This window comes from Petaurus breviceps, unplaced genomic scaffold, assembly GCF_028583685.1.
Source record: "Petaurus breviceps papuanus isolate PSGF00001 unplaced genomic scaffold, PetGlider_PUasm1.0 551, whole genome shotgun sequence".
NCBI classification, from domain to species: domain Eukaryota; kingdom Metazoa; phylum Chordata; class Mammalia; order Diprotodontia; family Petauridae; genus Petaurus; species Petaurus breviceps.
In genome coordinates, this window is record NW_027186372.1 from 13,090,920 (window position 1) to 13,110,720 (window position 19,801).

Below are 19,801 nucleotides of genomic sequence, written 5' to 3' on the forward strand. Positions count from 1 at the left end.
TTCCTGACTCTAGGATCAGGACTCTATCCACTGATACCTAGCTGCACCCTAGCAAAGAGTAGAGTCTGTTATTTGCATTGATTCTAATTTACTGAAAACTACCATTACTTTGTCTTCTCTTGTGTAGGCTTGATCAAAAGCTTAATATTACATTTTGACCTGTTGGAGTCATCAGGAGCTTTGAGGGTCTTGAGGAAGGAGGAGAGGTGTGTTGGATGTGTCTTTTACGGTTACTGCTGGGTTGATACAGTAGAAAGACAATTAGTTTTGGAATCAGAAGATCTTGTATGAGCTTTTACAATAACTTCGTGTCCCTGAACAAGCTGTCTAACTTGTCTGAATGACAATTTCCTCATATGTAAAAATGGGAATAATGAAACTTTCTACACCTCCTTCACTCACTGTTGAAAGTACTTTGTAAACTTGAAGCAAAACCGAAATGAAATTTGTTATTACTGGTAAGAGGCATCAGTTAGGGGCCAGAAGCCCTGATCCAACTATAGAACTCTCATTTGTTATCAGTGGGTTTCTTCAGCTTTCCTGATATCCTCCAGGGTATCTGGAGGAGGAATTTATTAATTGCTGATTACCTGGTTCCATTTTTCTACTTTTCCCTTTTTATTCCCTTGCCCTAAGAAGAGTTGATATACGAAATCTCTGAACTTGTCTCAATAAATCTTCAGCTGGAAGCACTTCTTGGTACCTTCTTCCCCACATGTAAACCAGGCTGGGCACAAAGACAAGTGTGCACACCTGTACCCGAGCATGTCCTCAGGATGGTTTTCCTACCAGATTAGGAGCAAGACAATTGGACAAGAGTGATAACAGGCTAATTTTTAAATTGGTCATCTAGAAATCCAGTCTTTTAGGTTAAAATTTCTGCTCCCCTCAACTGGAACATAAGAACCATCTGTGTATATGTAGGGTGGGGCGATGAGGAATGATAAGGAACCAATTTAGACACTAAGCATCCTGGATGTAAGATTTGTTTCCTCTAGGTGAGTCTGGATACATGTGATACCTTTTCCTCTTCAGACTTCTTATTTCATTGGTGAAGAGAACTGTCAGTGTAGAAACCCCCTTCACTAATAAGGACTGGCAACCAATTTATAACTTACAGTCAAAGAGAGTTGCCTGAAGCCATGAGGAGTTAAGGAACGTGTTCAGGGTCTGTGAGCCAGACCCTGAACACGAGTCTTCCTGACTGGCCCTCTATCCATGGTTCCAACTGCCTCTCTGTGACACAAACCCAGCATATTCTATCCAACTAAGGAACTACAAACCATTTCATCATGTCCTCTTGGAGTTTTGGGGAAAAAAAAAAGGCTCCCGACCCCCTCATCTATGTCATACTCTCCATCCTTTGTCCCCTCCCAATCTTTTTTTTTTTGTTCCCCAGCATTTCTAGGAGTTGCTTTTATTCCATTCACTAAACAGTTTACAAAGCTGAATTAAAATAAATGAGATGCAAATAAATTCCATGCTTTCTCCCTCATTTTCAAATTACATTTTCAGTCCACTCAACCTGTTATAATCTCATAGTGATTTTCATTTAAGAGAGCTAAATGGATATGTGATTATTGTTACAGGAACTAACACCAGACAATTAAATGTTGAGGTGTTGATAGATAAAGCTGTGTTTTGATTTGCATAAACATGATGCCAGCAAATCTAACCCTGGCAGGAATTCAGTTATAAGACTTGTGCGTCTAACTTCAGCTAATTACCACAAGTACCACTATTAAGTTTTTAATATTCAGAATTGGGATTATAGCCATTTTATTTTAGGGCCACATTTATCTTTATTTTGAAAACTCAGTCAAAATGCATAGCTGATTTATCAGAGAAAAGAAGCGATTACTACTTATAATCAACTTCTACAGTGCGGCCTATCAAAAATCAATTACACAGCCCTGAAATCCAGTCATTAAGGATTTAGCTGCTAATCTCATTCCATTTTTGTCTTTCGTGAGATACGGCAGCTTGCAACTCGGCAGATACCGATGGAGGAAGGAAAACATGGGAGTCTGCTGATAACCTAATGTTGAGAATTAGACATTCAGTAGACAAAAGGAGAATCTTAATATGGAGGAGCCTAGCTCCTCTTGTGGTCATGATGTTATTCCAAATAAAATAGCAAGAGGGACAATCTATTTCTGTGACATGCTGCTACTTGCAAGGATCTCAAAGCACCTAGATTAGACCTGCTACAGATTACCCCAGGACAAAGCATTTGCTATCTGTATAATCCCTTTGGAGGAAGATAACCTAAGTTACTGACATTTAGTTCAGGCATGATCTCCACATTCTAGCCAAAGTGGCCTACGTTTTGTTCACCATGCATGAGATTTCATCCCTGCCTCTGCCATTTTGTATTTCCCCCATGCCTTGGAAGTTCTTCCTTTCTCATCTTGGCCTCTGGGAATCGGGGGTTCCATTCGAGGCTTGGCTCAAAGGTCAAATCTGGCCAAACCCTTTCCTGGGATCATCTTAGTTGTTAGTGCTTTCACTTCCCCACCCCCTGATCACTTTGTATTACCTGGTATATATCGTGTACTTTCTCATCCATATACTTTTCTCTCCTGTAGAAAGTAAGCTTATTGTGTGCAGGAACTATTTCCTTTTTTTGTCTTTGTATTCCCAGTGCTTAGCATAACACCTGGTATATAGGAGGTATACGATAAATGCATATTGAATGGAATTAGACAGATATGTATTCAAATGATCAAGAAGGCAGAGCCCCAACCTGGGGAAATATAGGTTAGCAAAATACCATAATCCCACTTGGGATTGACCAGACAAATACAGGTTTGGGGTGTGCAGTGAAAAGATAAGATATTAAATATGAAAAGGGGCCTGGAATTTGAGGATCTAAGCACTGATGTGTTATCCCTACAAGCCAGCAAAAGCCCAAGGCTAGGAGTTTCCACATCACATGCTTCCTCATGGACAGAAAAGCCACTTCTATCATCTTGGACAACTGAGAATTTTCTTTGAAGGTTGGGATTCCTATAATGATAACAACAGTATTTAGAAAAGCGTTTTTAAGTTTGCAAAGCTCTTCACAGATATGACTCCCCTTTGAGCCTTACAACAACCCAGGAAGGTGGTAGGCAAAATAAATACTGTGCTGCCCACCTACAGATGAGGAAACTGAAACCCACAAGGGCTCTGACTTGCCTGGAGTCCCACAGAGATGGGATTTGAACTTTCTGTGGCCCAATTTCTAGTCTATTAATTATATACTATATTACCTCTTCTAAAGCTATATGGTCTGAGGCCTATGGAGGACTAAGTTTGTGGAACACTGTGTGGTGTTATGATGGCCTGGATGTTTCTCTGGCTGGCTACAGGACAAGTGTGTCCCTATCTCCTCCAAGGAATCTAGGGATCATGGACTCTCTGGTGCAATGTTATGATTAAGAACTACTTACCCGAAGTTTCCTCCCAAAGACAGTAACTTTGCCTTTAATCTGCTCTTTTCTTAGGCGCCACTCAATGGAGTTTAAGCCATTCTCCATGGGTAGCGAAATGTTGCAACGCCCAATGGTGGGTGTGATGGTGCCTGCCAGGACGTGGGGCTCGCTATGGAAGCTGACCGCCATTCCATTGGCATACATCACTCTTAGGGTGCCATTATTGCAGAGCTGGTAGCTGTTCCGAACTTGATCTGGAAAAATGCAATTGGGAATGAGGGGAATGAAGAGAGAAATTATCTACTCTATGAGTCATAAGGAGAACAAATCACCTATTTTTATAGGTTTCCATGGTACTTTGCAGCTGTCAGATGAAGACTGCCTGCAATTAGCACTCATACAGTGTTAAGGTGAACAGAAGAGATGCTCCTGATCTCTGTAAAGAACAACACTATTAATATGTGGTGCTCCCAAAATAATTATGCCATGATGCTTTCCTTTCATTGGTTGAAAGCTATTAATAGAAAATTTAAATATATAATGATGCCTTTTACCCACACAATTTATGTCAATCAGACTCCTAACTTAAAAAAAAATTAGCTAAAGAGAAAAAATGAAAGGGAAAGTACTTTCTCCTTTATCCCTTCATTGCCCTTTCTTGTACTCTTCACCCGTGAAGCGGTTAGGGAGACACACTCTAGGTAGTGAGCCCTCAGGAATAGGGGAGAATTCTTTTCTGAAAGATGACAGAAAGCGAACTTCCCTCCTTTCCTTCAGCCCCCGCTGAAGTCTCTGCTTCTAGTGAGAAGATAGGTACAGTGGGGGTTGGTAAGGCCTGATTAATTTTCCTGAATGGAATGTGTACTGGCCAATCAGATTTCTGACCTTTTCCTTGATCGATAAGTCACAAGAATAAAAGTCAGGTCAGAAACTCCTTTTACGGATAAGTTGCTCCCTGATTATCCAAGAAAAAGAACCCAGCTAGGTCAGCCAATGAGAAGTCAGTTTTTCCAGGCACCCGGTAGCATGCAGCTGTCACTCCTGCATCTATAGTCATCACACAGAAGGACAGAATCTACATCATTAATCATTTGGCGGAGCAGAAATAAAGTCATTGGAACAGGATGTGTCGTGGGATAATAGTCTATAAATGTCACCATTTATCTATCGGGAGGACACTTTTATCCTCTGACAACGTGCTAGCCCACTGACATTATCTCTTAATTAAAAGAAAAATTAATCTGCACAATTCCTTTTCTCTGTAGCCCCTGCACATGTTGTATGCTGTGTCTAATAACAACAATAACCACAATATGGTCTGTGGACAGTTAATAGGCTTGGTCTGTGGTGGGGGATTGCTATAGGTCTCCGATCCCAAGGCATGTAATCACCCACAAGAAGACATCAGAAGAATCTTGAAAGAAATTAGTCAGTAGGCTAAAAGAACAAATAAGCTTCATCTCCTTCCTTTCTATGGTCATTTTGGGACACAGCAGTGGTTAGTGCTGATGGTGGTGATGGGGAGGAGATAGGACATGGGTACAGGTGAGAGCATAAGGCTTCAGTTTATTATAATGATATTTCCAAATATTCAGATATTGTGCATAACGTGTTTAGAATATTCAGAGAGTGGAAAGACTTTTCTGTCCATCATTTAGGGGGCTAGCATTTAGTTGACAAAGAATTCAATATATGTTCTGTTGAGATTCAAAGAACAATAGAACAGGGAGGGTTTTCTAGATCTCTGGTGTCTCTTCTATGTCTGATAGCTCCTTATCCTCTGGGTCTTTCTAGAGAGGCTGAGATGTAGGGGGTGGACATCCTATGGGACTCCTACCTTGGACCACGGTGTATGAGGCTTCCACAGACGACAGGTTGGTGATGACGGTGACGTCATCATCACGGTTGGAGTTCTCGATGTCTATGGTGATTGACTTCTCCATTTCCCTGTGTAGACTGGTCACCACTCCGGTTGGGCGTGTCACGTTGGTCAGGCGGCCTTCGTGGTCATAGCTGATAGACAAAAGAAAAGCCACACCCACTGAAAGAAGTCACCAAGGGCTGAAGGCATCTGTTCTTCTAGTATTTTTTTTTTTTAAAGCAATTGGGGTTAAGTAACTTGCTCAAGGTAACACGGCCAGTTATTTTGTGTGGGTGCTAAGTATCTGAGGCTGGAACGATCCCAGGTCTCCCGACTCCGGGCCGGCGCTCTTACTCACTGCGCCACCTGGCCACCCCTCCTTCCAGCATTTTACAACACAACTTTGCCAAGGGCAAGAGAGTGTTAAAAGTGGAAGACTGAGTGAGGGGGCACACACAGAGATGGGAAAGGTTCAGAGTGAAGAAGGTCTTTGAAAATAGCTCTTGATTCCTAAACAGATTTCAGTTCGTATTCCTCAACTTGCTTGATCTTACTACAAAAATCAAAGGAGGATAATTGCTTTATGGGGGCAAGAAGACCCTGGCTCATAACCCTGATGAGAGCACCAGGCTCTCAGTCTTTGAGTAAGTCTATAGCTGGCATGTGAACACAGTTGACACATTCTTCTGGGCCCTCATCTACCTTGTACTGCCTTACTTTGCCTTCCCTTGGCATTTCTGTAAGCTCTGTCCTGGCCGATCACATACCTGCTTAAATCATTGTCTTGCTTCACCTATGTGTCTTCTTTCCACCAGTAAATTATAAATTCCCAGAGAGGGAACTGTGTCTTTTGATATCTGTGTCTTTCATATCCCTTTAACATGAAGGTTATAATATATGTGCTAGATGTAGAGATTTTGGGTTTTTTTTGCTTTTTGGAGGGGGGAGGGCAGGGCAATCGGGGTTAAGTGACTTGCCCAGGGTCAGATGGCTAGTAAGTGTGTCAGGTGTCTGAGGCCAAATCTGAACTCAGATCCTCCTGACTCCAGGGCCGGTGCTTTATTCACTGTGCCACCTAGCTCCCCCCAGAGATTTTTTTTAGTTGCAGCTCTGCTCTTGGCTCTGTAACCCTGCATAAGCCACATCACCTGAGTCTCAGTTTCCCCACCTTCAAAGTGGGTGAGTTAGATTAAATGATCTTTGATGCTTCTTCTAGCTTGAAAATTCCATGGTTCTGTGGATTAATGCCTGACAGGTACTTCATACACATTTCCTGAATTATTATAAAACTCGATTAACACTGGGGCAAGAACAAAGCTATTGACTGCAAAGGTCATGTCAGAGATGACAATTTAAAAAAGGACAGACAGATGTGTTCTTTGATGGTAGGATATCAGGGTGACTGCACTGTGGCCTGTGTGTGTGGGGGGGCCTCCTGTGAATAGAAGTTGAAAAGTTAGGAAAGTAGCCAGTAGAGGCAGCTCTACCAGGTAGTGCTTTAAAAAAAGAACCCATATTCCATATATATAGTATACATATCAAGGCACAGTTTCCTTCTCCTATCACTACAGAAAGAACATATAGGACTCATCCCTTCTTCAACACACACCCCTCAAACTGCATGCTTTGTGATTTCCCTCCTCTTTCTAGACTGCCCTTGGTGTTCATTTTTTTTTTTTTGGCTTTTTGGAGGGGTGAGGGCAAGGCAGTTGGGGTTAAGTGACTTTCCCAAGGTCACACAGCTAGTATGTGTTAAGTGTCTGAGGCCGGATTTGAACTCAGGTCCTCCTGACTCTACGGCTGGTGTTCTATTCACTGAGCCTCCTAGCCACTCCCCCCATGTTCATTTTTAATGTGATTTTGTGTGTGTGTGTGTGCGTGCGTGCGTGTGTGTGTGTGTGTGTGTGTGTGTGTGTGTGTGTGTTGGAGGTTGGTGGGTAGGATACAGGTTAAGGTAGAAGGAGGGGAACAAGGGAGTTAGGGAAAGAATGTCACTGACCCTAGGTCATGAATCCCCTAGGATGGATCTGTTTGGAGAAAAGAACTGCTATCTAGTGACAGTGCCGTCTCAAGCTTGCCTTTTTAACTTTTTTCCCAGCCCTGCCCCTCACCTCTCCGGGCTCCCCACACCAATATCAACCTCTCACTTCAGTGGAAGGACTCTATTTAGGCTTGAAAGCTCAGGGCAAAGCAGTGAGGAATAAAGACTCTTCTTCACATGTAGGATCTCTGCCATCCAGGCTGGATTCTCCAGGGTGCCATATGCTGCTCTCCTTAGTTGGTCTGCTGGATATTAGGGAGGTTAGGATTCTGATTTTTAGCTAGGTCAATTCACTGTGCCTTCTTCTATCTCCTCCTCCTCCCTTTCCCCACCTTAAAGAGTTCAGCGGTCAGTAGTGAGGAAACGAAATATCTGGCTTAAAACAAAATAAAACAAAACTACTCCAAATGTAGACTAACATTAGCTGGGGCCCAAAACAAAATTTTGAGAAAGGACTTTTTTTTTTTTTTTTTTGCTTTCCACTGGTTGTTAAATAATAGTTGACATTCATGCGATGCTTGAAAGTTTGCAAAATTCTTTCCGTATTATCTTATCTGATCCTCACAATAACCCCATGAGGTAGGTGCTATTGTGCCCATTTTACAGATGGGGAAACTGAGTCTGAGAGCAGCCGAGTGACTTGCGCAGGGATATGCTCAGCTAGTAAGCATTTGAACTAGGGTCTTTGATGGAGAAGGCTCTTTCTGTGGACCCCTTCAGAAATTCAGAATAGGTGTTATATTTCTGGAACTCAGGCAAAATAATCCATTCAAATGAAAATTTATGAAGCAATTATGTGTGAGGTGCAGTGGGCAATACAAAAGAGATAAGAGGCACATTCCCTGCCCTCATTGATCAGAGATTTAGAGTTGGAAGGAAGCTTAGGATTCATGATCAAACTCCCTCATGCTTTAGGTGAATAAAAACATAGGCTGATAAAATGACTTGGCCAAGGTTACACATAAAAGGGCAGAGCTGGGATTCAAAACCATCATCTTCAACTCAAAACTTAATCACTCTTTTTGTTGTGCAATCTTATTGTGAAATAGGGATCTGGAGACACATTCTCAGGTACTGCTTTGTTCCCGAGATTGGCAGCAGGAACTGGGGAGATGGTCCAGGGGGGAAAGGAAAGAACAGAAAGTATCTTCTTTGGCCAATGAAATGGCTTCAACTATCTGCAGTCCTCAGAATGGTTCTGTAGTGTAAACAGAGAATTCTCAATATCCCCCTCCCTTTTTTTCCCCTTTCTATCAAACAGGACTATACATATAAGAATACATAGGCCCATGAAATGGTATCACACCACCAGATGAAAGAGACCAGCCAGGCAGTCTACTTCTCAAGATTCCATTAGGCACAGACTTTGTCTTAGGTCCTTCACAGTGACCTTTTCTCACCTCAGGTGTGCTGCTCTTAATGGCAGGGCTTCTATAAAGCAATGCCTGCCCTCTCCAAAGAAGGCAGAGATTCTTGCCTCACTCCTCTCTCTTCTTCCTCAGCATCCTGGCAACACAAACTGAATCTTCTGTTGGATTATAACCCAATTTCTTTTTCCCTGCCCCGGGCCCCTTTCTCTCTAAATATCCTTTTTTTTTTTTTTTTGGTGAGCTCATCAACTCCCATGGATACCACTATCATCTCTACACAGGTGATTCCTAAGGTGATAGACCTATCCCTAGTCTTTCTCCTTCAAGTCCAATCCCACATTATCAGATGTTTGGCCATCTCACTTGCTTCTCAAATTCAACATGTTCAAAATTTCTTCCCAGGAGAATGTAAACTCCTTGAAGGCAGGGACTGTCTCACATTTGTATTTGTAGCCCCAGAACATAGCACAGTGCCTGGAAGACAGACAGCACTTAAAAAAAGTGCTTCTTGTTAATTGACTGATGAAGCCTTCATCTCCTCCCAACTTCTCTATTTTTGTTGAGGGTACCACTATTGTTCAAATGGGGGCAGCTAGGTGGTATAATGGATAGTGGAGTCAAGAAGCCCGAGCTCAAATTTTGCCACAAATGCTTAACAGCTGTGTGACCCTAGTCAAGTCACTTAACCTCTTTTTTCCCTCAGTTTCCTCTACTGTAAAATGGACATAATATTAGCACCTACCTCACAGGGTTGCTATAGTATCAAATGAGATAATATATGTAATGTACTTAGCACAATGCCTGGCACATAGAGCTATATGCTATCATCATCATCGTCGTCATCATCATATGAGATGATATTTGTAAAGCGCTCTGCACGGTGCCTGGCAAATAGTATGTGTTTAATAACTGCTTGTTTTCCTTCTTTCTTCCCAAGTTGCCCAAGTCTATAACTTTATGATCATTCTTAATTCTTCCCTCTTCCTCACTTCCCACATCTAATCGTTTCCACATTTCATAGAATCTACCTCCATAACATCTTGTGTTACTGTCTCTTTTCCGTTCACGTAGCTACCAGCCTAGTCAGCCTAGTTTGAACCCTCATCCCCTCCATCCTGGTGACAGCCTCTTGACCGATGTCCCAGCTTCTAGTTTTTCCCTTTTCCAATCCATATTTTTCTTAGATGCCTAAATAAGACAGGTCTGATCACAGAACAGAACGGAAAAGTATCTATCAAATATTTACTATGTTCCAACCACTGTGCTGAACACTGGGGATGCAAACAGAAAAAAACAAGACGGCTTCTGCTTTCAAAGAGCTCACATTTATTTTTTTTGCTTTTTTGGAGGGGGGAAGACAAGGCAATTAGGGTTAAGTGACTTGCCCAAGGTCACACAGCTAGTATGTGTTAAGTGTCTGAGGTCCGATTTGAATTCAGGTCCTTGTGACTCCAGGGCCAGTGCTATATTTACTGCACCATCTAGTCACCCATAAGAATTCACATTCTAATTGTAGGAAATAACACATTAACAGCATAGTGGATGGAAATTCAAATACTTGACTTTAAAAATGAGGAAATACTGATCCAGAGAAGTTATGTGCCCAAGGTCATACAGCTAGTTAAGAGCAGAGCCAAGACTAGAACCCAGGTTTTCTGACAATCAGTGTTCATTCTACCTCATAACCCTACCTCCCAAGCATGAGGAAAATTGACTTTGTCCTGTCTAGTGTAGCTTAACTGAATTGAAATTTTCATGACCACTTCTGTAACAACCAAAGGTCTTTGGTAGGCATAGAGACTGTTCTTGACTTGGACTAGTTATGAAAAAAAATTAGTTAAGTAATTGATAGTACAAACAAGCATATAGTACCTGGGTGCCTAAATTGTGACTCTGTCTCATGAACCACCTGAGATTTTTGACCCAAAATTGTTTTTTATCTAATTAGTATGTATATACCAGTAAGTCAGTAGGACCTGCCTCCCTGGCCACCAGAATATGACTGCTTCCAGGTATCATGACAAGAGGTTTAGATCAATTAGGAACCATAGTTAGAAAAAAAAATCAGGTGGTCTACAAACCTACAGATTTCTGATCATACGGTTCACTACTGAAAAAACTTGGACGTCCCTGATATAGGAAGTACATTTAACTTAAAAGACTTCACAAGACAGCTTGGTATAGTGGAAAGAACTTTAGAACTGGCATCCGAAGAGATGAAATTGACTTCCAACTCTGCCAGTGACTAGTTGTGTGAAATTGGTTGTCTCTTCCTCTAGGTCTTAATTTCTTCCTTTGTTAAATTAGGGGGTTGGATTAGACCCAGGGGCTCTAAGCCTGGGGCACAGGGACAAGGGGTACTTGGATAGATTTTAGGGGGTCTATGAATCAGGATGGGGGAAAAACTGATTTCAGCATAGATGGTTTCCCTGTTTCTTACTTTAAGCATTTAAAAACATGATTCTGAGAGTGGTCCAGAGGCTTCACCTTCAGACTGCTAAAGGGATTACACAAAAAATGTTAACTATTCTAAGGCCCCTTCTAGCTCTAGATTTTTTTTTGAGGGGGGGAAGGCAAGGAAATTGGGATTAAGTGACTTGCCTAAGGTCACACAACTAGTAAGCGTCAAGTGTCTGAGGTCATATTTGAACTCATAGCCTCCTGACTCCAGGGCCGGTGCTCTATTCACTGCGCCACCTAGCTGCCCCTAGTTCTAGCTAAGTAAACTGTTTTCAAGCCTGCTAGAAGCACTTATTTTTCCATAAACAATTGATACGCTAAGTAGGAAGCATTATTATTTGCCAGTTTAACAAATCCCTCAGAGGATCTCCCCCCCACCCCCAAAAAATGTGGGCCAAACTTTGTTAGCAAAATACATGTTTGCACATGTAATGAAAAGTAATAAAGCTACATTTCCTTAAAAATAGTCTATGAGTCAGACTGTTAAAAAATTCAAGCCACCCTCCTCCAGAACCTGGGAGCTTTTAACTGCATCAGGTAGGTCTACTAATTCTCTGTGAAATTCATTGGCTGTAGGTCAAAGCTTCCAGGAAAGCATGGTGAGAGATGCTAGGATAGGGGCTAAAATCGACATTCACAAATGGTGTCAGGACAAGGCATCTCAGTGACAGAGTCACAGGCATGGAAAGTGTGTTAGATTCACACTTCTCTGAAGGATGCCATGATGCTAATGATGCCGACATGCTGAGCTTTGCAGAGAGAATAGTGGGGCCTGTAAACCTGCCAAGTGAACGGTGAGCTGGGGAAACACATGTCTGCAAAACAGGAATCCACCAGCAGGTGGCGCCGGCTTCCTTCTTCATATTCCAAGCCTTTCTGCATTAAAAAAATCTTTATCCCGCTAGCCAATGGAGCTAGACCAGTAATGAGTATTTCTAACCCTGGGTTCTTTTCCTCATGTCTCCCTTTGCCTCTGTTTCCTTCTTTCTCTCTAATTTAGCAAAATCTCGGAAACCTATACAGAAAGGAGGGAAACTCTCCTTTGCCTCTGCAGTTAATAGTAACAATCACTGTCACCATAACATACAATGCTGTTGGGTTAGCTGGATCACTGGGTAGTTTGAGATTTTACTCCACATCTAGAAGGTGATTGGGAATCGCACCATGAAAATTTCAACTATCTAGGATTGAACTAGTTAATACCTGCAGGATGCACTTCGATAGACAGCTCCAGGAGCTAAGGAAAGCAGCTCCTTGGCAAAACAAACAGTAAGACTATTAAGTATGAGATAATTGTTAGGGGAAATATGACTGACTCTCGCATCTTTTAATATACCTAGCACTTTATCTGTATTGATCTGCTTCTGCTAAAGAGGAAATTCAGAGTTTATCTACCTGCTTGTGCAATCAAGTGTGGTTCTGGACTATTGGCAAATTACAGGAGTCCCACTGGGGCCTTGCCTTTTAGGTTCTAATTTCCGCACCCATCACAAACATGCATAATCAGCTGAGTTAATCAACACTTTATCTCCCGTGTGCAGTGTATGTCCAATATCCTGAATTTTGAACGAAAAGGCTTGCAATGGGAATTTCAGTAGAAAACTGCGATATTGAGATTCACTCCATTCAAGACACCCAGTCGGATAAATCAATAACTTTTTGCAGAGCACCCAGGTCAGAGGAGGAAACTACATCTCTCAAAACTGCAAGTTGAAACTCTAATGTCAGGAAGATACATGACAGGACAACTGGAACTTCCTAAGCTACTTGAAAGAGTGAAAGATTTGATATATTAGCACCTTGAAACAAGTTCTTACTTAGAAAGGGTGGTATGTAGGATATTTTGAAGACACTTACTCATAGAAGGTTGTCCATCCAGTTTCATCACTCTTGGTGGCTAGGAGGCCTGTGTTTCCATCGTAGGTCATGAGTCCAAGCTCTAGGTTCTGGGTAGACACAACTTTCAAGCCACCATTGCCACCCACAGTGAGAGTGATGATCTGATTGTCAGGCATTAGCAGGTGGCGGGCCATACCATTGTTGTCCCTGCGGATCTTCAAGGAATTACCATTGTTGTCGACCAGCTCGGTAACATCATTGTCAGCGCTGTAAGTGAAGTTGTATAAATATTCTCCTGTCACCAGACTTTGGGTGTACTGGTGAATGCCATCTGCATTGAAAACATACAACTCTTGCTCTCCTGGGGATGCCGCCTCATACTGGTTGAAAGCATTCAGGACAGGCCTATTCTTGCTCACTGCCCTAATCCGAATATTTCCCAGGTCAGCAATATAGATGGTTCCATCTGGGGCTACAGCTAGGGAAGATGGTGAATTCAAGATGGCATCAGTAGCATAGGCTTCATCCCCAGAATAACAGTTGCAGTTGACGTCATTTTTGCAATCACAGTCTGAGGCAGCACCAGCTAACAAGCAGATTTCCCCATTGGTGGTCACCTGACGCAGTCGGTTGATTTTCTTCTCATCCGTCTCAGTGATATAGAGGATACCAGTATGGGAAATGGCGATGGCACTAGCTGACTCCAGGGCAGAGTGAATGGCCAGTTTGCTGAGGGAGTAATCAATGCCTGGGACTTGGCAGTGCATGGGGCGGCCTGCAATGATGCTCACTTGATGGTTCTCAGTGATTCGCAAGATGACGTTGTTTTCGAGCACATAGAGGGAGTTGTCCATAGGGTTGACAGCAAGATCAGTTGGCCATTCCAATCGAACCTGGAAAGTCATATCAAACACTGGGTTCAAGAACAGCTCGCAGAATCAACTGATATTTCCCTACAGAAGATGCACAAAGAAGTGTGTGTGTTTATATGTGTGCGCGCCTACCTCTGGGCTACAGAAAAGAGGAGAATGAGTTAGTCAGAGGTATTACTCTAGAGTTCTGTGGTTTCATTATAGCTGCACAAATTAATGGTATATACAATGGGATGAAATCCTTTTAGATTAACAGGGAAATGTTGATTGACATATCACACTTGCAGTGCTATATTTTGAAACCTGCAGTGATGATGGAGAAGGAAGGGTAATTCTATAGTAACTTTTCCATCCTATAATCTGTTAATGGTTATAATAAGTCAGATGTACCCCAGTGCAGAATTGGGTCTTTCTTTCTGCAACATTCCCTACTGTCTGCCATTCTGCACTCATTCATGCTAGTTCTTTCCTCCTTGGCTCAGATTCCTAGGATAGGTGAGGCAGGAACCCAAAGCCAAGAGCATTCTGCTGCATGGCTGTGTGAATGAGGAAGGAACCCTACCTGGGCCACATCCATGCTGGAATCACAGCTCAGAGGGCGGACAGCAGTCAGATCATTGGAGCCCAACAGGGTGGAGATGATTCCATTTTGGTCCACCTTCCGGATCATGGTGGCATCCACAAAGTACATGAGGCCATTCTTGTCCACTGCAATACCTGAACAAGAGAAGAATGATTTCACATGCCATGTCTGTTTCTGGTAGAAGACTTAAGGTGCAAGATTTGGGAGTGGGGGAGGAGTGGTCTATAAATGATTCTCTGACAGTCCAACAGCTCCAATGGAGTGGACTCAGGAATCATTAAGCAAAGAAACCTCTCACAAATTGTTCAATACACCTCCCTCCAAGATGGTCTCCCTGATTAGTTTCACCTAACTTTGTTTGGTCCTTCATTCTATGTAGCTCTCATAACACAGGACGCTAGGTGACACGGTAGGTAGGAGACTGGATTCTGAGTCAGGAAAACCATTCAAATCTTGCATTAGATCATGACTATATAAGTGACCCTAGCTGAGTAATTTAACCCCTTCTAGGCTCAGTTTCTTGACTTGTAAAATAGAGATAACAATAGTACTCGCCTTAGAAGGTTGTTGTGAGAATCAAGAGAGATATTATTATTATTATTATTATTTAAAGCAATTGGGATTAAGTAAGTTGCTCAAGGTTACACGGCCAGTTATTTTTGTGTGGGTGCTGAGTATCTGAGGCTGGAACCGATCCCAGGTCTCCCGATGCCGAGGCTGACGCTCTTACTCACTGTGCCACCTGGCTGCTCCTCAAGAGAGATATTATATGTAAAGCAATGAGTAAATCTTATAAGTGCTATATAAATGATATTATTATTACATTTAATTGTTTGCACAATGTTAGCCAATAGGTATAACATATTATGAAGTGCTTTGTAAACCTTAAAATGCTGCTATTGTTACTCATTTGTATTTAGCTTTGTGCATGTTCTTAGTCTTTTTCTGTATGTATGTGTGTGGTCTCTTTCACTAGAATGCAAATGCTCTGTGGCTAGGGATTGTGTCTCCTGTGTCTTTTGCTCTCCACCATGGGACTTAGACCCAGTATTTTGAATGCAGTGACTGATGACTACCTAATCAGTACTTCAAAACTGTAACAGAATTTCTCAGCTTAGAATTTCTCTAGTGCTTTTTGCTCAATGACCTCAGGGCTCTTTACAAATACTAGTCCCATACCACTGCCACCACATCTTATAGTCAGTGATATGGTGCTGTGAACAGATTTATGGGCTTGGAGTCAGGATGACCTTAGTTCAAATCTGGTCTCAGATGCTGACTAACTATGTGACCCTGGGCAAGTCACTTAACTTCGGTTTGCTCCAGTTATCTCATCTGTAAAATGGGAATAATAATAACACCCCCCCCCCAGGGTTGTTGTGAGGACCAAAGGAGATGTAAAGTGCTCAGGATGGTGTCTGGCATGTAAGAGGTGCATTGGGGGATGGAGGATCTCTTGAATGGTCAAGTCTCCTGTATTACAAACTCAGAATGCTATCATTTCTTCTATTTTTCTACACTCCACAAAGTAAAGAATATTCATCCAAAATAATATTTTCTTTCCATTTGTACCACAAATGGATAAAGTTTACTTTAAATAGTTGGTTTAAAAAACTAATCCATTTATACACAAAACAATTAATTAAGTTAAATTATACCAGGGAAAGCAGTGATTTGACTACTGGACTTAATTTTATTCAGTCTATACAATGAGGAAACTAAACTCATACCTTTTTAAATTTTTTTTTTATTTTGGCTTTTTGGAGGGCAATTGGGGTTAAGTGACTTACCCAAAGTCACACGGCTAGGAAGTGTGTCAAGTGTCTGAGGCCGGATTTGAACACAGATCCTCCTGACTCCAGGGTTGGTGCTCTATTCACTGCGCCACCTAGCCGCCCTAACAACTCATATCTTGAATGACTTTTCTTGAAACCTCTCTCTTTCTCTTTCTCCTCCCTCTCACCCCTCTCTTTCCTTTCTCTTTTCTTTTTTACCTCGAGGACTCATCAGCGTTGCATCCACAGCCTTTCCCCCATCTCCACAGCGGGCCTCATCAAAGGGCAAGCACTGCTCTCCAGTCCCCGCTACAACTTCTGAGTTCCCAGCCAGGTCCTTGGCTCCTGTCAGGGACTTGACGCGGTAAATCCTCCGACTGTTAGTATCTGACACATAGAGTGAGCCAGAGACAGGGTCCACTGCTAGGTAATACTTGTGGGCGGGGTTGTTGCTTTAGTGGGAGAAACACAAAAATAAAAACAGAGAGAGAACATGGAGCTGGCTAGCCAGAAGGAAAGCAAAAAAAAAAAAAACATTCTATCGGTGGTTTTACCTTCTAGTGCCTTTTCACTTTAATGAACTCGAAAGAAACTAATGCAGTAACTTAGTATTTTAACATAGCACGGCTCTAAGGAATTTCCCGTTGGACTTGCACTCCTCAATCTATCTTAGAACTCATCATTTCCCACCGAGCTAATGTGCTGTTGCTTGATTTAGTTGGCAAGAAAAATATCAAAGAGTTACTAGTTAGAAAAAAAAAATTTGCTTCATACAATATTAGTAACTCCTTATATCTGTCAGCTACTCATCTGCCCCAACCGTAGCATGGCCTAAATTGGGATGAATTTCAATGTGAATTCTCTCTCTCTTGCTCTCTGCGCCACCCCCCACCCCCCAAGAATGTCAGTATCTTCCCGTTCTACAACTTTATAGCGTTAAGTTGTTGCTTGGCAGGACTGAGAGCTTTAAGTGTCTTGTTCAGTGTTAAAAAGCCTGTGTATGTCTGAGGTGGGATTCAACCATAGTCTTGGTTTTGAGGCCAATTTCTTCTTCACTAAACCATGACTGCTTCTCATGGCAGTGCTTACTAATATTTTAAAACGTATGATTCCTCAAAGCCTTGAGTCAGCAGCACCATAAAAAAATGAGGCCATGTTGCTGCTTCCTTAACATGAAACACCTCATCGCCCTTCTCTTGACTTGTCCTCAAACCTTTTTGTGGTCTTAAAATGATGATCATTCCCTTGGTATGGATGGGAATAATATTGATATTTAGGGTGAGAAATATGGATATACTGATGAGATTGTGCAGTTTTTGGTTCTTTGCCATTGGAGGCCTCCTTCACTCATAGAAGGCATAGTCTATACCTTATAAAACCAGACTGAACGAGTGACTGCAGTAAATACAAGTGAACTGGAGGCCGATTGTTAAATTTTCAATGCGAACATTTTTGTTTCAATTCAAGGTTTGATTTATTGTTTTGTTGATGGTCTACTCTAGACTAAAGAAAGTGTCAGTAATGTAGATTAAATTTGAAGTGTGTTGTAGGTACACCCTGCAGCCCATCTCCCCCAGAGTGCAACATTAACATTGATCAGTGTGCCTCTAGATGGAGAAGCTCTCTCTTTACCATGACCCTGACATTTCCATGTAACCAAAATTGGAGCATGGTTATACTTGTTATTTGATGATCCAGGAAGTCCTATGTTTCCAGGTCCCTTCAGATGCTAATGTCCTTCTCTTTCAGATTATTTTTATCTATTCTGTATGTGCCTTCTTATTTAAATGTTGTCTCCCTCAGTAGGATGCAGGCTTCTTGGGAACAGGTCTGTTTTTGCCCTTCTTTTAAAATCTAGAGCTTCGCACAATCCTTGGTACTTAATAAATGCTTATTAACTGACTATTCTACTACTAAGTAGCTGAAAAGCCTTGGGAACTCAATGAGCTTCTTTGGGTCCTCTTTTCCTTACATGAAAAGTGAGGGTAAGGCTTCCTTAGCTTTAGAATGACATGATGTTACAATTTCCTGTAATATGCAGACACAAGGATAAGGGTATCTGCCTGATAAGGATATTGTTCTCACTTTGGCTATTATAAGGACCCTTCCTCAGGACGCAACAAGCAAATTCATGTTGATCAACTCTTCTGCCCATATTCTGGAATAAATTTTGGTTTTGTGCAGATAAAAGCATCATAAAGATGAAATTGCCTCACACCATGTCAGAATCCTTCAGTTACATAAGGTTTGGGACTTGTTTTTGCAGGGGGGGTGGGTAGAAGAACATTTTAGGGGAAGAAGAGAAAATGGAGGATTGTAATAATGGTGCTCCCTAGTCAGCAAGTTGGTGAAACTACAATTAAAAACAATACTGTTTGCATTCTTCAATGATTTAAAAAACAACAACTCCAAAACAAATCTTGAAGACTATGTTAAGGAACAGTCGTGAATTGAGAATGTCTCCAATCATAGTCTCTTCTCAGGTTGCTCTTAAGACATATAATTGAACTGGAAACCGAGGTCTTTAGAAAGCCCTTGCCTAGATAACTAGTTGTAAAGACTAGAAGTACTTCTGTTCATTTTTTTATAAAGTCACTGGAGAATTTAAATGTGTGGAAAACAAATTAGGAAAGAAAACGGGGAAAAAACTCCACGATATTTCTTAATTAGACTGTGCACTCTCGCTGAAGGAACAGTAACTAGAGTGATCAGCAGAAAGATCATGGCACATATACAGCTGCGCCTGTCTGGGAGGTGGATAATTGATTCTGGACTTTCTAGGGAGCCTAATTCTACAAAGTTTCGAAAAAACAAAAACAAAAAAACTCCACAAAATACCTTCTAGTATGGAATGCAGGGAGGAGAGGACACGAGTTTTATCCATGGCCAGGGGAATATTCCTTCTTAGCTCCACGGCATTGGGCTCCTAGTCTACCTTGCCTCTCCAACCCCCAAGGGATTATTTCCTACTTTATTCACTTTAAGGCTTAGCTCAAGTACTCTACATGAATTCTTTTCAGATCCTTCCAGCTGCTCCTTTCCTCCCTCCCAAAACGACTGTGTACTTAATTTCTATTTATCTTGTACATACTCAAAGATGTACTTGTTGTCTCCCCTTATCAACTGTAAGCCCTTTGAGGGTAGGGGCTATTTAATTTTGTCTGTGTAACCCCAGGGCTTAGCACATTGCCTGGCATATAAGAAGAGCTTAACAAGTACTTGATAATAGATTAATATCCAATTATTTTGGGAAAGGTTGTTGGTGTTGAAGTCAATTACAAAGAACTGGTCTTATATCCATTACTTGGAAACGAGACAGCAAAAGAGGGGACTGGCCTAAGACATCTGTGTCCTTTATGTTCTTGTCCTTTGTGCTGCCTATCCACATTCTCTCTCTCTCTTTCCCCCCCTCTCCCTCCCTCCCTCCCTCCCTCTTTCTTTCTCTCTCTCTCTCTCTGTCTCTCTCTCTGTCTCTCTTTCCCCTCTCTCCCTCCCTCCCTCTTTCTCTCTCTCTCTGTCTCTCTCTCTCTCTCTCAGTATTCTCTCTCTCTCAGTATTCTCTCTCTCTCTCTCTCTCTCTCTCT

General features: G+C 41.9%; 1 protein-coding gene across 7 annotated transcripts in view; it reads right to left on the minus strand.

The window, feature by feature from the left end:
* Nucleotides 1-19,801, minus strand: part of TENM2 (teneurin transmembrane protein 2) — a 417,254-nt gene that overhangs the window by 15,374 nt on the left and 382,079 nt on the right. For all 7 annotated transcript variants that reach the window (XM_069102413.1, XM_069102414.1, XM_069102411.1 and 4 more), the window contains 5 exons: nt 16,437-16,669; nt 14,422-14,576; nt 13,006-13,880; nt 5,254-5,429; nt 3,435-3,670 (listed from right to left, as the gene is read on the minus strand). In XM_069102413.1, the coding sequence (XP_068958514.1) occupies nt 3,435-3,670; nt 5,254-5,429; nt 13,006-13,880; nt 14,422-14,576; nt 16,437-16,669 (1,675 nt within the window). The remainder of the gene's footprint in view (nt 1-3,434; nt 3,671-5,253; nt 5,430-13,005; nt 13,881-14,421; nt 14,577-16,436; nt 16,670-19,801) is intronic.